At 40.0% G+C, this 17,173-nt stretch overlaps 2 protein-coding genes and 1 long non-coding RNA gene across 4 annotated transcripts; 1 reads left to right on the top strand and 2 right to left on the bottom strand.

The window, feature by feature from the left end:
* Positions 1–6,305: 6,305 nt before the first annotated feature.
* On the bottom strand, positions 6,306–8,490 carry LOC117954786. 2 transcript variants are annotated; one of them, XR_004658893.1, is made up of 3 exons: positions 8,422–8,490; positions 6,900–7,613; positions 6,306–6,796 (listed from the first exon to the last, which is right to left on the bottom strand). It is a non-coding gene; the product is annotated as an uncharacterized LOC117954786 (long non-coding RNA). The 2 variants fall into 2 exon arrangements; XR_004658892.1 differs by having other exon boundaries at positions 6,306–7,613.
* Positions 8,491–8,571: 81 nt separating this feature from the next.
* On the top strand, positions 8,572–15,775 carry efcab14 (EF-hand calcium binding domain 14). Its single transcript, XM_034888780.1, has 9 exons — positions 8,572–9,299; positions 10,035–10,183; positions 10,303–10,448; positions 10,697–10,795; positions 10,909–11,016; positions 12,457–12,609; positions 12,742–12,841; positions 12,931–13,062; positions 14,346–15,775. The coding sequence occupies exons 1-9, from the start codon at positions 9,124–9,126 to the stop codon at positions 14,522–14,524; spliced, it is 1,242 nt and encodes a 413-aa protein (XP_034744671.1). The 5' UTR covers positions 8,572–9,123; the 3' UTR covers positions 14,525–15,775.
* On the bottom strand, positions 15,521–17,135 carry znf830 (zinc finger protein 830). The gene has a single exon (XM_034888781.1). It carries the CDS (start codon positions 17,028–17,030, stop codon positions 16,005–16,007), a length of 1,026 nt encoding a protein of 341 aa, XP_034744672.1. The 5' UTR covers positions 17,031–17,135; the 3' UTR covers positions 15,521–16,004.
* Between the last annotated feature and the right edge of the window lie 38 nt (positions 17,136–17,173).

The following is a 17,173-nucleotide window of genomic DNA, read 5'->3' as shown; positions in this document are numbered from 1 at the left end:
AAGCATCCTGCTCCAAAATCCCAACAGACATACATAATCACCTTTCCCTCATTCTATTTATTTATGTCTTATTAATGTTTGCGGATGGCACAAATGCCAAGTCACTCACTCCGTAGGCAGTGATTTACCACATGTAAATATGCCAAGAAAGAATTTTTCGCTGCTCTGCCAACGCCTCCATCAATCAAACCTTTTATAACCTGAATATGATAATAGGGCAAATGTGGGAACAGTTGTGTTTTTTGGCATTGCTTCCACTGCATTTGGCTACTCTTTCTGGTGTTTTTGAGCAAATAAACATGTTCCAGTTGCTTTACTAATTACTTCAATTGCAAGGACCAAGTTAACCCAACTCTTTGCTTTAGTGCTCCAAACACTAGATTGCAAGTAAATCCTTTGCACATGGTGACTACCATAGTCCAACAATGTACAACACCTTGTTTGATAACGACATGTCTTAGATCATTTCTCACACTCACAGGTTATTTACTAAGTTCCTTAAAATTCCCTTTTCATTATTTTCTGTGTGCTTTAGGAGCCCATCTGCTACCAAGGTGCGGGGGCACATTTAATTACAATTTAGAATGAATAACAACAAATTAGGTAGTAATAAGGAAAGGGTTTCAGTGACAGAGGGATTCAGAATGTGCCTTCTATTATAAAAAAAATATGCGCTTCAGAAAAACATTAAAAAGGTACTGTTGATGACCTTTTAAGTATCACATCTGCCACCAACACATTCTGCACCAACCAATCAAAATGCTCCTCCTTTGTCTTGTGACTGTCTATGAATCCATTGTAAACAGCCCTTACATGAGTCACAGGTATTCTCCAACAAGGCTCACTTGTCTCAGTGGGAGGTTTCACACACATTATCAGCCCTAATTCTCTTATTTCCTTTCTCCTTTTAAAAATTTGTCTTTCCCCTCGACCTCATCAGAGGAGGTAGTATGTCCATATTACATGCTGTCTGGCAGCTGCTGCAAGCTCTCACTTCATTTTGCGGGGGCTCCATGAACCTCAAGGTCCAGAGAAACACAAATAACACATGCTACCAAAAAATATAGGATATCTTTTTCCATGTGCTAGTCTGTACTATAGGCTGAATCACTCAAAAGATCTGGCTGATGGAGAATGCTTTGAAGGTTTTAGTCATACCCAAATGTGCTGGTTTTCCTCTCGTGCGCCTCGACAAGGTTTCTCCCTCGTGCGTCTGCGAGAGGATCTGCTACAAAGAGAATTGCAGATCAACTTCAGCTTGACAGTAGATGAATGCAGCCAAGCACAAAGAACCTAAACAGCGTTGCCTGCACCTCAACAGAAGTTGGAAGCACATTTCATTTAGCGTGCAATGGTTTGAGGAGAAATGATGCTTGTACACAACATCTTTTGCAAATTTCACTTTTGATTTCTTCACATTATCTTTAGAAAACAAAAATACGTTGCTGTTTCATAACTGGCGCACTTCCTTGCTACTTGCAATGATCAAGAAAGGTTATGAGAATATAATTAGACACATTCACAAAAACGAGCCGCTTCTCGTCGTCAGTGAATCAGAGGCACATGGCTGAGAGTTGCAGTATACAAAGCAGGCTTTGTGGAATTAAGCGACAGTGAGGGTGCTGCTGTGATTGTCATTTCCAGCCATGTTGGTTCCAGTATCTCATAAACAGACACCCCTCCTGCGCTTTTCATGCATTGGACAACCAGCAAACCCTCCAGTCAACAATAGCTCGGGGAGCAAAGAAACCCGGTTCATTAATGGCCGAGACGGAGGGAGGCAGCAGGAATAAAGCAAGTAAAAAGGGTCGGCCACAAACAAGAACATTTTAATTTGTTTGTTTAAAATGAAATAAATACAAAAACAGCACAGTACCGCCTTCAGATAGAGAAACCGCATGATGTTGGAGACAAACTTAGAATGTCTGTTTGATTTTTTTTTTCTTTCCCAAACACAGCTGTATCAGTTTCTGAGGTTTGTTTACATGGAACGAAATGCAAACTGGTCTGCTTTGTTATCCAAACATCCTGAACAATTTTTACAATTCATCACAGAATTCATACATATTTTTGAATATCAATAAATATAATAAAAAGTATAAAATAACTGGGTTTACAACAGATATTTAGATATTTTCTTAAATAATTCCTGGCTAAACTACAGTTAATTGAAAGTAAATACTGTAAAAGGCTGACATTATTCCATGACCACATGTATGGATGTGAATAGACCATTAGCTCAGGTCCAAGGTCCAACACTCTCAAATATTTTCCGATCCGATGTGCGCTGCATTAACACTGAGCAGATGCTCCTGATAGTTCAAATCCCACATGTGTAAAGTCTTTATGAATGAAACCGAAAACAGCCAAAATGATGACAGTATGAATAAAGAGTGTAATATATGTGAAATTCTCACATTTACACATGCTGTGTGAGAGTTAGTGAAATTATTAAAATAAGATGAGGATAATTAGATTTTAAAGGGGAAAATAATGGGATGAAATGATGAAGTTATATTAATGCTACAGCACGGTAACATACATACGAGATATTTATATTTGCCTGTTAAAGACACAAAGTTGAAGAAGAGAAGAAATTTTGGGGAAATAGAAGTAATCTAGAGGGACTATGCACGATATTTGCACAACATATATATTACTCATTCTTTGAAATTATAGTTACAGTACAATACAGTGTTGGAGAGAGAGTAAGTGCCTTAGAACAATTTTAAGGTACTTATACTTTACTTGAGTATTTATATTTTATATTTTTTAAATTCTACTCCACCACATTTCAGAGGGAGAGATTGTACTTTTTACTCTAATACATTAAGTTGTAGTTACTTTGCAGATTCAGATTATTAATACAAAATATAATTTAAAAATATATATAATAATTCTAATAAATTTATAATATATATTATTATATTAAGCTATCCAGCAGTATGTTATGTAGTTCAAATTAACCCCACCTCACATTTAATATAACTTGCTTAAACTCAAAAAGACTGTGTGAGCACACACACACACACACACACACACACACACACACACACACACACACACACACACACACACACACACACACACACACACACACACACACAGTATGCAAGAATGCATCTGCCAATACAACTTACAAATTACAGTGTGTGGGATAGGATGTCACATTTCACTCCCTGACTTTGAAGTAAAAAATAACTCTCTGTATTTGCCTTGTTGATGCTTTTTTTTAACCACCCGGTGTGTAACAGACAGATGTAAGCCATTAATAGTAGATATTGAGGAAAACTCTAGAAAGAGGACCTAAATAAGCAAGGAGATGTGGGTTTAAATGTGAAAAGGGATACAACCATCACACGTCTAGCAATTTACGGTAATAAAACTACAGAATTTTCATCTTTAAATATACAGCAACTGCTGCATAGCTGCATTTCCCAGCACAAAACCCATCAGCCCTTGTCACAGATGAGCTGCAGTAAAGGGAGCCTGGTCTGCTGCAAGCTGGATGTACTTAATGAAATAGCCGCTGTGTGAGAAATCTAGACCAGAGCAGTAATTCTGTTTACCACAATTTACCCCCAACATGCACTTTGTGGGGTTTCTTGGAAAAGCAGGTACATATCCGCTGTATCCTCTTCCACCTTATTGAAACAGTTGTGGCAAACAGCCATTGTTCTTGCCTTCCCCGATCTAGTTTTCTCCCACTCTACACACATGCTGCCACATCAATAAAATCAATTCCCTCTCTGTCATGCTTTAATCACTCACTTTTTAATGAAATCTGCAAAACTTCAATGGATTTTTCCGCGTCAGATGCTCTATGCCTCCTCTCGTCCCCGTTTTCTGTTTCCTGATTTCCTTCACGTGTCAACGTGCATTCTTCCTCCACCGTTTGCCTTGATTCTCCTTCCGTTGTCTTTTGCTCTTCTTCTGAAGGTCTCTGACCTCTCAACTATTTTGCAAATGTATAAACTTGCTTGTAACCGTTTTGAAAAATTGTGATCATGTTGGATATATAGCTCTATTTTCAACTCCTCAGCAAATAACACAAAACCCCAAGAATGAGAGGAAGACACCTAGTACACTGAAGACATTACCAGAAAAATGAAGGGCCTATTTCACAGACATGGATTAAACTAATCCTGGCCTAATACATTGAAAAAGAGAACTTTGGCTGTCTGTCTGTGAAACCAATCCTTAAATCTCATTGAATTTAAAATGTCTGATATCTCTGCCTTATACTCAGCTGTTTTACACAACATGGGAGACCTATCAGTACAACTGCTTATTAATAGCATAGAGATGGGTGGCAACAAAAAAAAAATCACATACACACACATTGTAGTGAAAGTATATTTGTGCAATTTAACCCACCCTAGTATTAGGAGCAGTAGAGAGTCTCCAGGGAGAAACTTGGGGTTCAGAGTCTTGCTCAGGAAGACATCGACATGTGGCAAGAGGAGCCGGGGATTGAACCCCCAAGAAAAAAAAGATTTACAATAACGAATAACCTCCGAAGACTCATAAATTTATTGCGCATAGGGTTTGAATTTTCCACAAAATTCAATCAGAGTGCTATCCTTGTCCAAGTTATCTCTCTCTCGACCCTTTTATTTCCTTAATATATTAATATATTCCATTTAATCTATTTCAGATGATATCAGACTTTTGCTGTATCACGGCTGTGGTGGCCTAGACAGTTGAGTGTTACCACAGTATGATTTCTGGCAGAAGGCAGAGAATGAATGGCTAAATCATGATGTTCCTGTCTAATATCTAATGTCCTTTTACTTTTAAGATATTTAACTGACACTTCTACACGGAGGAAGTAACAAAAAAAAGCTGCAAATAGTTGTCAAACTGTCATCTCACTCTGTCTTTGCTTTTACGCTGAAAATATTTCCTGGCAACTCACAATGGATGTACAATTGTGTTCATTATTAATGGTTACATGATCCCAAATGCATTTTCGCTCCCTAAACATAGCTAACTGTGTATGTATGTGGCTAACGCTGAGTCTGCCAGTGTGTAAAATATTTAGGTGTACAAGCCCTTTACAATTGTAAGAGCTCTGCACAGGATGCTTCAGTCAATATCACAGCACAACAAATATCAATGATGACCGCTGTGCTGAATATGAAAGATACTTGCAATGCAGCCATTAGATTGAGCCAGGCCAGTGATTCTGAGCTTATCTGTCCTTGATTCAAGTGTTGCCGTCATGCTGCATGTCTAGGATCGTTTGATGTGAGAACATTGCCCCCTGCTGATTCCCCGATGTACACTATCAGAGGCCTTCATCAGCCAAGCTGACTGACAAAAGACATGTGCGATGGGGTCACTCAAATGCCACAGAGCAATCACTCTTAGCTTTGACAACTTTTTTTTTGGTTCAGTCTCATGTCCCAACTCTGGTGTCATTTGTCATGTAAGTTTCATCTCCAGCAGCAAATGTATCATGTTCTGGATATGCTGCAGACAAACAGTATGATTGAACTCCACCAGACCAAAGCCGTTGGAGAAATCATATGGAATAAAGTTTGAGTGGTCTAAATAATTCACTCATATCCTAAATAAATAATCTTTATATAATGAAAATATACTGATTCAGTGCATCCCTTTTCTCAGTGCATCATTAAGGCACCCAGAAAACTCTAAATCTTGAATATGTCTTTACACGATTACATATTTATGACCAAATAACACACAATCACAAAGTTTGGGTGGAAAATAAATCTTGGAAACTGAGCTCATCAGCTTCATCAGGACTGTGAGTGTGTGTGTGTGTGTGGGGGGGGCGTTAATCAGATTGAATAGACTAAACATTTGAACCTGACAAAAGAGATGACTACAGTTGAAATTAAAACCAGAAAGTCAAAAAAAAAATACTTCAGTAAAGAGCGTTGATGAGTTTTATCAATCTGGGCTAAACCAATTTTTGATGGAGTAGGTACGTGTACGGGCACGCTTGTAGTTTTTTCATGGGAGCTGTCGCTTTATCCCTTAAAATCTTACTTAAAATCACAAAGGTTTCAATTCCTTGTTGCGACTGCTATAGATGATGGCAATGTGTCATACTTGTAAATTATGAAAAGTAGATAGGACATCATGACTTTGGCTCTTCATAGTAGACTTATTAGAATCCCTAAACAAATCAGAAATGAGAGCAGTTATTCAGAGGTCTGGAACCAGGCTACAGAGAAAACAGCACAGACAGAAACCAAAATGATTCTAACTTTGGGACAAATTTGTGTATTTGTGTAGGTCCCCATTCCTCATAGTAAGATTATTGAGAAATCATGTTTTGCGGGCCTTTGATAAAACAAAAAAGCAATTAAGCGTAAACATTGAAAGCTTGGCTAATAGAAAACAAAAGCTTATGCTTTACTGCAAATGATGTGTTTGTTTCCTTACAACGCTTCAGTCTGCAGCAGTCAGAGATGAAGTTACAAAGTGTGTCAAAGTTCTAAATACCATGTAGGTCTCATTTCATCTGTCAGCCATCATAGATTTCATGGTGGAATCTTCATGTCTACTAGTTGAGCCATCCAACATAAGGTCGATATGTTCTAAATAAACGGTAGAAACGCCTGGTGAGAGAAATTGGTATTCTAACAGAAGCCCTGCTTCCAACTGATGGTAATCTGTATTCACAAAGTCTGCCCTGTCAGACGAAAGACGTCAATAAATCAATTCTATTCAGTATTTTCCTATTATGCCACCACCACTATTTACATTCTCTTTCAGCACCCAAGGGAGCTTCCACCCTGTCCGACAGTTGCTGGAATCACTCCTGGTGGGAATATAAAAAAAAAAAAAAGGTTTTGAAAAAAGTGTGAAAACAAGTGTTTTGTAGTAATCAGAGTCATGGACTTCTAATGCCTGATGCTCCCCACCTCGTGGCTGTATATGTGAGGAGCCATAAGTCATCCTTTCAGTCTTAACCCTGGATGAAAAACTGAGACTCCAGCAAAGAGATGAAACACCTCCAATGCTTTGATTTGCACCCTCTTGCTGGCAGGGGTCTGTGCCGGCCCTTAGCGTGATGCTTGTTCCCTCACCGGGTGTTCTTAGTAGAGAGAACCACTGATCAAATTTTGCTCTGTTACCTACATGCTGCTGCAGGATTCAAAACAATACAGTAGCTGCATCTCAGTTTTTGCACTTACACAAAAGAAAAGGCGCATCTGTCTTGCAGACAGATTAGCTTCGTATTTGTGTGGGTGGGCGGCATAATGCTATTATTTTGAACCAACAAGCATTGCCATGAGAAATTATTTTCTGAAGATAATAAAGCATCAGCAGCAGACCTCATCTTGTGCAACTCAATAACCAAACTCATACTGAGATATTCCTTTGCGAGTTTGTAAATTGGACCAGTGTGGAGATTTTCATTCAGGGTCTTTATTATTAGTATTGTGGTGTGGTTGTATGGGAGGCAAGGCACATAAAGGAACATATTTGCAAAGCCAAAAGCAGGCCAGTGGGAGTCCGTTTTCAATGAAAAAGAGCTAAAGGCCATTCTGCAGAGACCCTGCTTCGATTTAGCCCATATATCTTGCTGGGTCAGCCCAATAGCACTCCAAGTCAGCTGGATTTCTGCCGCACCCCTGCTGGAAGAGGCGAATTGAAACAAAAATATAAACCCTGTTTTATAGAATGTGTTGCATTCATGAAAAGATTATGTAAAAACCAAAATACACTGAGACAACGATGACGAAGACCTGAGGTATAACTTTCTGTGTGTATGTATGTACATGTATGTAGGACTATTTACAGGCTGCATGTTAAAATTAGAGTTGCTACAATTAGTTAGTTAATCTATACTAAAAATGTACAAAAATTACAGCAATTCTGATAATTGATTCATAGTTGGAATCAATTAGGGCCACCAGGCATGCACTCACTGAGAGGTTCCCATGTGAAATAATCAAAGCAAGAATCCTTTACATAACATTATGTGAACTCTGTTCTTTGCTAAAAATCGTCAGAAATTGGAAAAACGCTAACATGATAAGATCATATCACATTATTGTTCAGCAACCAGTATATATTCTAAAGTTAACTATTTAAAAAATACTGCAAATAGGAAAACAAGTGGAAAGAAAACCAAACGATACAGATGACCTACTTTTCTTTCAGTGGGTTTTGTTTTTATTTCACTTGACCTTGTAATTAGCCTCATGAATAAACACTTTGAAAGGAGAAGGGACATACTGGTACTTAAAAATCAAATTGTCTTTGGGACAGACTATGGCTTGGCACCATGCTTGGAACTAGCAAAAGACAAATGTTAAGTAACGTTAATTCATTTGCACGGTTGCACGCCAGAAGCCCTTATCATTGTCTTTAGCTAGTTAAATCTAACATATTTTCAATAATATACATCCCGTTTCTACTTTTTCTAATTCGACTTACTTATAATGATTTTGACTTCTTGCAGCATCGATGTAAACTGGTTGCCCGGTGCAGGCGGTGTTGTGCACTGTCTCGCTCCCAGTCAGAAACAGCACAGGAAGAGTTAGCTGCCCATTATTGCCCCACCAATCAGCTGTGAGGTTACTTGGACGCCCTGCCCAAACAATACAGACAGATCGCTGGAAATATTGCCACAGCGCCGCATATTTAGATTTTACGATTGGCAGGTTTTATTTATCTTCTTAAAACCATTTTGTAGTGTTTCCAAAATGAGCGATGTCGAGGCACGTAATTTCAAAACTCGCTGAGACGATGATAGCATAATAACGATATCCAGCCTGTTAGCTACCGTTAGCAAGGTATCAGATGCTAGCCCAGTCAGCTAACACAGCAAGCTATGTGACCCCCGGCAGCTAGTCGAAAAAGTTGTTTTGGAGAAGCTCTTTTGGGAAAGTAAAGTAATGCAGATCAGCTGTTGAACATTTGTTTGTATTCGTTGTAAATCAACAAGGAAACCAACAGGCAAAGTCCAATGTGTTTATATCCGTTAGCAACGTTGCGTGGTTGAAATCCAAGCTAGCAATTGAATAGGTAGCTAGCTTAGCTGCTAGATAAACGACAACATCCATCAAACTGGACAAAACTTTGGATTTAGTCGGGTTTAAATCGGGCTCGGCTGGTTCGCTGACCCCTCAAAAGAAGATGAAGAAGAGGAAGGAGCTGAATGCCTTGATCGGACTTGGGGACAGCAAGAGAAAGAAGACCAAGAAGGGGTCCGGTCACCGACTTCTCCGAACCGAGCCGCCGGACTCGGAGTCCGACTCCAGCTCGGACGATGACGAGTTCAACAACCTGAGCAGCGGAGCTAACTTTGGAAAGTGAGTGATCAGTTTAAAAACGTTTTGTTTGGGTATAATATTTGGTATTATGAGTGTGTTTTACTCAATCATTAATTTACTGCATAAAACTGTATTTACATTTCCAAAGAAAATGTAGATTAAAGTGACCTAACGTTAGTGGAATAAGGAGGCTGAAATAATTGTTTTCAAGAGCATTTGGCACTATTCAACTATGTGAATTCAGTTTTTTTGTAAAAAACTGTTAATATTTCTGTTCTTACCTCGTAGATTATTACTGATTTAATAGATGATTAGGTTGCCAACATATTGCAACCAAACTATCATTTTTCACTAACATGTGCAGGACAATTATAATGAAATATCACAATTTTCGAATCAAATAGGCAGGAAAAGTTCCATTCTCCTCTGCAAATCTATATTGTAGTCATTGTGCAGATGTTTAAAAAAGATTTTAAATATATATCAATCCACTTCCACTTTTCTTCTGTGCCCAGGTCAGTAGGACCATCTTGCATACTAAGAAGATAGTCAAGCTTTTTCTTCCTGAAGATTGATATTAGGCAAATCAGATACTACATTCATCATAAGTATGATATGAGGATATAATCTATGTTCAAAGCACCATTATTTAACAGTAACCCTTTTAATTCCCATGACACGGAATGCAGTCTTGTGAAAATATCTCTTTCATTAATAATGAAAGCGACTGTGCAGTTGTAATGTCTAACAATGTCATGTTTCTTCTCTTTTCAGAAGAAGCTACTCCCAGTGCTGCAATGTGTGCTACCCCTTGTTTCTGTTCATCATACTTGCCGCCTGCGTTATGGCCTGTGCTGGACTCATATGGATGCAGATTGCTCTGAAAGAGGATCTAGACTCACTGAAAGAAAAGCTGCATAGCAGTAAGACTCACTGTCACACACAGTCACCTTGTGTGACTTAAGCCTGTTATATCCCAGTTACATATGCATTCATTTGTCTTTAACACTGCTTTCATGTTGTTGTGATGTTTCTGTAACAGTGGAATCCAGCCAGAAGGTCTCATCCAGTGAAATACCAAAACTTAGTGAGGACTTGAAAAACAAGGAGAGAAAGCTTGATGATCTGGAAAACGGAGACAAGGGGTTGAGCAAGCTCTGGTCTAACCTAACAGAAATGAACAGAAAGGTCAGTTGTTTTCGTTGCTCAGAGGTGTTGAAGCCACTTTAACTTTCACACTGTCACACACTGACCACTGCTCATGACGATGTGTTTGAGAATATCTAGACTTACGGCATTGCTCATACTTGAGTTTTATTTTCTTGACCTAAATGTGCAAACATAATGGTTTTAGTTGTCTTTGGGAGTGGCTAAATAGATCAGTTATTCTGTCTTAGAGGTGTAACTGAAGAGCTTGTGTAATTTTACTCTTGCAGATCAGTTTGCTGGACTCTGCGGTAAATCATTTAAAGACCAACTTAAAATCAGCTGCCGACTTAATCAGCCTTCCCACTACAGTTGAAGAGCTTCAAAAGGTAAAGGCAAAGTATAATGGATGGATGAAAAGTGATTGAGAATCAATCTATTGCTATTCTTTTTGTTTTACTGATTCTAAATATTGACCTCGCAGAGTATTTTTCTTTTCCAGAGTGTTGCTACAATTGGCAGTACACTAACAAGTGTACAACATGACGTGAAGACTATGCAGGCTGCTCTGGAAAATCAGAAGAAAGATGAGGAGTTGAAGAAGACAATGGTAAAACAGCTGGCAGTTGGTATGGTAACATGCTCAGATGAAATAGGATAGCAGGGCTACAAAACCTAAACATCTTTTCAACAGCTCTAAATACACACTTTCTTGCTATCTTTGAGATGATTGTGTTGGTTTTCCCTTTTTTATTTATTGACTTCATTTTAATCTTATTTTGTCTGGTCTTGCAGAGTAACTGTTCCATACTCAACATTTTTCCAAGTTTTAGTACATTCAACCATCAATTTTTTTTTTGAAATCTCAGAATGAATCAGCACTTGTGTCTCACATTCAGGGATGATGGATCTTGTTTGCAATGAGAGGCAGAATAGTCAAAGAGAATACCTTTCAGAAGAATTTCAAACTATATTAAACTACTGAAACATCATACAGTGTTTTGGGCAGATGACGAGCTTGTAGATGGCTGCAAGCTCTAGTATTTCACATAAGAAAACCCATGGATTTTTCATGAGTCAAAGTTGAATTTCACTTATTTAGTTTGCCGGCTTGTCTTGTTTATTTACATGTCTAGGTTTAATGCAAATATTGCTGCTTTTTTCATTAAGTATTTATGCATAAACGAATGGCAGTAGTGTTTTATAAAACAAGTAAACTCCAACCTGCGGCCCTTTGCTGCATGTCATTCCCCCTCTCTCTCCCCTTTCATGTCTTCATCTGTCCTTTCAAGAGTAAAGGCCAAAAAGGCCAAAAGAAATCTTTAAATTAGTTGAACAACTTGGCATGCCAGTATTTAATGTTCTATTTCTCAGTTCCTAGCTGTGGATTTGCTTTTGCACATTTGTCTCACTTAGAATTGAGGCAAATATACTTACATATGCCAAGATGAGTCTGTTGATGAAATATTGGTTGATCTGCTTAACTACGGCAGGAATCCAAAGCAGACTCTGTGGTGAACTTTGCCACTGCCAGAGTAATTTGTTTATTTGTTTACCCACCCACGCACGCATTCATGTTTTGGCAGTTCTTGTCGGGCTTACATTGACAGCGCCGACGGGTTAAAAAGCCCCTGTCCTTTCTTGGATCCATGCTTTGGATTTCCATTCATAATACATGAAACCAGTGCCAATCTATTTTGGGAGCTTAGATGCTTCCGTTCGCTAAATGAAACTAGGTCAAATATCTGAGACAACTGCAGTGTGTTTTCTCCACTTAATTAGTTCGAAGCATAATAGGATAGGCAAAGAGGATCAGCAAATAATCACTGTGATCAATAGTCACTTTTACACATTTCTTTTATAAAGTGACCTTAATACGTGTATGTGGTCAGTGATGAACTGCTAGCCGGCTGAGATCTCCATATTCTTGAAACTTTAGATTGCCTAGATTCTGACGAGTCGTAGAAAGTGGCAGGAATCTCATCCAACAGTAAACTGCAAGTTGCTGTTCTGTACATGGATTTTTTTTCTTTTCTTTTTTAAATCATAGGACATAACCGACCTGAGAAAAGCAGTGAGTGAGGCTAACAAGACAGAGGAGCTGCATGTTACACAGACTGATGAGCAGATCCACATCCTCCTCTCTACGGTCACAGATCTTCAGCAGAGAGTGTTGTCATTAGAGAACGGGTCACAGCAAAGCGTGAGTAATATGAAGCTTCACATTTTATTTCTGCATTTTTGAAGCAGCAGCACCTCTGGTTGGAAATCTCTGGCCTAGACAGTAATAGACAACTATATGCATTTTACAATTCATCTTCCAACTGGTTTACAGTCGAAGGACAGTAACGCAGCAGCAATCGCCAGTGGAAGTCCAGTGACTGCGACGGTGAACCAAGCCACTCCAACCCAAGCAACGCCTGGGGATGTGCACGGTACAGTGTAGGATAAAGCAGTTCATTACATCGGTTTTCTTTTCCACATGTGGCATTTTAATATTTTTGTGTCTTTTTTTCCCCCCCAGAGGTATCCACACCACTGACAGAGCCTCAGACAAGCAGACGCCCACGCTTCTTAAATCCCAACCGCTCTAAGAGAAATGCTGAGACGACTTGCCCAAAGAGGGTGTTCCTTCCTGGTGTCAGTTCTCTAAAAGGTGCACATCATCTCTCCACATGTATAGTTCAGCTGTCATTAAAGGAATGGTTTGACATTTTGTGAAATACACTTCTTAGCTTTCTTGCCGACATCTAAACAACTCTCATGTCTCCCAGGAAATATTAGGCTATAGTTCATCAAATGTCCCCTGGTTGCCTGGCAACCTCATGGTGATGACAAGACTTCAAAAATGTATTTCTCCAGGTCAAAAAATACCCGGCACACAAATCACTGTAAAACATTAACTTGCGATCTGTACGTACGTGGTGAGCTTTAGAGCTGCTGATTGGAGGATTTCTTTTTTGTATCTTTGGACAGAGCCAGGCTAGTCACTTCCCCCATTTCCAGTCCTATGCATATTTAACACAGACTTGAGAGTGGTATCAATCTCTCTGCAAAATAGCAAATAGGTATATTTCACAAAATGTTAAAAGGCTACAATATAATATATATGAATGTACTCAGTTTTACAAAGGGCCATTTCAAGAGGGCATTGACCTCATTACTGTTTTCCCTTGGTATGTGGAAGACTTAAGGCCGTTTTGTGGTTCTGCGTAGAATCGACGGCGTACTCCCGCAGGCCCCTCTGCCTCTACGCCAGACCCTACACCGTGGCACGATGCACATCTCTTGAAAAATGTAACTACACGTCGCAGCCACGCATGGCGCTCTGCCGTGGCTTGGTAGCGTAGCATTTCCCCCAACTCATTTCCTTGTTCTCCTTCTCCACAAACATGAAATCCAGGAGAGGGTTAACTTTCCCTACTACAGATTTCCCACCTTGGTCAGAAAGAACAGGAAAGACACGTTTCTCTCACTAAGACTCTAGAGTCACTACTCACTCCGAAGACAATTGCTGTCACTTTCTCACTCGCTCTCTCACCCACTCCCCACACACTTGAGTGCCGGCTCGAGAAACACCCAACGCACAAAGAGTTTTGCTTTGGACCCTCTGGAAAAACCACACACCCACTAGCGTTCTGGCGGTGAAATGCACAGCTGTGTAAAGCAACACGTTCGATCCTGACACCGGACTCCGATAGGGTCACAACGCCATAGGAGTGACGGCGTAGCTACGGCGTGGAGTTTAAGAACAACCATAAAACGGCCTTGAGGTGCACATATGTCGCGGGAGGTTTAGGGGTCCTCCTTTTTAAGAAAGTATTGCATCAGCCTAACAGCTTGGGTGCTGCTGCTAAGCCTTGTGATTGGAAGGGTAAACCCTGCCTCACAGACAAACCGTTGTTTGCATGTTTCTGATTAAAACTGTTCTTTTCACAGATTTGGAAGACATCTTTCATCAAGCAGGAATTGGACATAATTTACTCGGGTTTACCTACCGGGGCCTGAGGAAAGAATTTGGAACATCAATTCCCAGTGTTCGTACCATGGAGTGTTTTGACAATGATGGAGACCAGAGGTACTCCCTGATGGAGCTGAGAGCTGCTGTAGGTTTGTGAGCACATTATCACTGACAGCAGTGTTGAATACCCAGCAGGGTCTGGGGGTTCGAAGTTCCGGACCCTTTTCTGTAATTGCTGCACTTTTGTGAACTGAATATTTATCATACCGATTGTGGAACAGTGGCGCTGGCATGCCCCGTACTTACTCGCTCTCCCCGGTCTATTCCAACACTTCCTCGTCCACAAAACATACGCTTACATTTTAAACTTATATCAGTACTATATGCAGAATATTCAGCACTTATTTTAGCAACTCCTATGGTTTAAATGAAATAAACAGTGGAAAAAGTGTTATTTTGAATCCCGTTTTCCATCCTTAATTCAGACTTGCCGTTTTTATTTTTTTGTTAGTCCGTCTGGCTTATTTACCTTTTTTGTAGGCTTTGTCAGTCTACTTCCCCAGTCAACAACAAAAACACCTGATGGAACTCCCCTGAACCATATTTATAGAACCTAAGATAGAATTTTAGGAATGTTTACAAAGTAATACTAGAAACTGTTTTTGTGAGTCTTCTGTTTTGAGACAGATTCCTAACTTTTAACTGAAACACACAATTGAGCATACAAGTGAGAAGTTTCAGATTCCTTTGTTTTTTTCTTCTTATTTTCACTTAGTTGCTACATTTTTGTTGATGTGTTTAGTCAATCTGTAAGTTTTTGCAGCTTTTAGTTCTAGAAGTTTTGAAGGGCTATGTACACTTTAAATCATTAAGAAATAGTTTTGAAGTAACTCATGAGGCACATGTAGCAATAACAAAATGACAGATATTGCTTGTTTAAAACTGCAGTAGACCGAAGGCACACCTAGCTCACAATGTGTAACAGGTAGTATAAGAAGCACTGACAGCCACTCTATACTTGATTCATTTTATTCCATTTTTAATGGGACTAATAATGGTGTATTTACATAGCAAATTTGTCATACTCAAACGTTGTTGTACTCTGTAAAAATGGTTTAAATGTATTCTCACAAATTATCTTGTGAAGGGGGTCTGGTTAAATTTGCTTTTATGGTCTTACTCAACATTGGACATTTCTTAAATAATTCTGTTGTGCTTTGCATGTTGCTTATAATGTAACATGAACAAATTATTTATGAACTTAACCTAGTCGACTAGTTGTTTTTGGAGGACAATGTAACAGCTTTGGCCATCATGACAGATTGTGGGTCCCTGCTGCTGTACATGGAACGATTTTATGAATGTTTTTGTGTGAGCACCAATGAATAAACACAAAGTTGAAAAGTTTGATTTGTTGTCCATCGGGTTGCTTTAAGTCATGAACTGAGAAACGCTGTCTACACAATGTTTTACAAGCACACTCCACAACACTGCATCATATTTGATCCAGGCTGTTATATACCAAAACAGGCGAAGAGCTTTTAACAAACATATTTACAAGTATTGGATTGCTGACAGAGTTGTACAAAAAGATTTTTTTTTTTTTCTCTCCTAGTTGTATGAGAATCTAGAGAGACTTAGGCCAGTGCCCCTTTAGCCCTCCAGTCCCGGGACAAAAGCCCCAGCAGCTCCTCTTCATTCTCTTCTTCCTCATCGCTGGCGTCTACCTCCATGCGTTCCTCCATAGTGGACAGAGGCTTGCCCTTTGCCACATCTCGCTTGTCTCTCAGTACTTCAACCCTCTTGTAACACTCAATCTGTTCATCGATTTCCTCAATCTGTCGTTCAAAGCGGCCCTCCTCGTCGTCCTCCGCCACGATGGCCTCTGATTTTGTGTTTACCTGTCGTATCTCCTTTTGAAACTCGTCCCACTCCTTGTCCATGTGATCTTTGGGTGCGTCGACGTTGCGCACTTTAGCATCTCTCACAGGGTCGTCGAAAAAGCCCTCGGGGAGTGCCTCGGCTGTGTTCTCTTTCTTTTCTGTGATTTTCTCTTGCACGTCTGCTTTGAGGATGGATCCTGAATGGGAGATGGCAGGAGTTGATGGGATGGAGCTGTCAAAGAAATCAGCGGGTAGTCCTGCCGATTCAGCCTCTTGCGGAGGGGGGTTCGTGGTTCCTGCCCCTGTAGCGTCTTCTTCATCGTCCTCGTCATAACCTTCAGCCAACAGACTCAGACCTGCAGATCTTGGAGTAGAGGAGGCTCCCTTTTCGCTGGGTTTCTCAAAGAAATCTCCTGGCAGCCCTGACGACGCAGGCTGGCCTGCATCCAACGAGGGTTTCGCCTTTTTCCAGTTAACGTCCTCGTTCTCCGGTCCTTTCCTCTTTACTGGTTGAAGCTGTGGTGTCACTGGTTGACTCTTTCCGCCCTTAAGCTCAGCAACTTTTTCTTTGTGCTGTTTTCCAAGAACATGCGCCGGCCAAAGTAGTTCAGACTTTACCTGCACATTGCACAGGACACAGCTGAGGTGCCCGAGACTGTTGTATTTAGCAAAAGGAGACTCGATGCGCTTCTTGTCTGTGGTTTGCCTTTGTTTTTCCCTCATTAAGCGTCGTAGTTCCTCCTGATTTACCACTTTCTTCCCCTTCTTTAAGGAGGCCATTCTTGTAAACAACGTAGCTTGTTAGCCAGCTAGCTACTGGTCTGCGATGAAGTCAAGATACGTCTCATGAAGATGACATGAACTCGCGCACACATTGTGCGTCGTAGAATAATCTCGCGAGATTTACCACACGCAGCCAAGCT

This window comes from Etheostoma cragini, chromosome 12 (genome assembly GCF_013103735.1).
Source record: "Etheostoma cragini isolate CJK2018 chromosome 12, CSU_Ecrag_1.0, whole genome shotgun sequence".
NCBI lineage: Eukaryota > Metazoa > Chordata > Actinopteri > Perciformes > Percidae > Etheostoma > Etheostoma cragini.
Note: the sequence above shows the minus strand (reverse complement) of the source record. Positions and strands in the feature narration are given on the sequence as shown.

Coding starts and splice junctions, on each gene's coding strand:
- znf830 (XM_034888781.1), bottom strand. CDS start 17,030: ATGGCCTCCTTAAAGAAGGGGAAGAAAGTGGTAAATCAGGAGGAACTA.
- efcab14 (XM_034888780.1), top strand. CDS start 9,124: ATGAAGAAGAGGAAGGAGCTGAATGCCTTGATCGGACTTGGGGACAGC. Junction 9,300..10,034: donor AGCGGAGCTAACTTTGGAAA/GTGAGTGATCAG, acceptor TTCTCTTTTCAG/AAGAAGCTACTCCCAGTGCT. Junction 11,017..12,456: donor AGGAGTTGAAGAAGACAATG/GTAAAACAGCTG, acceptor TTTAAATCATAG/GACATAACCGACCTGAGAAA.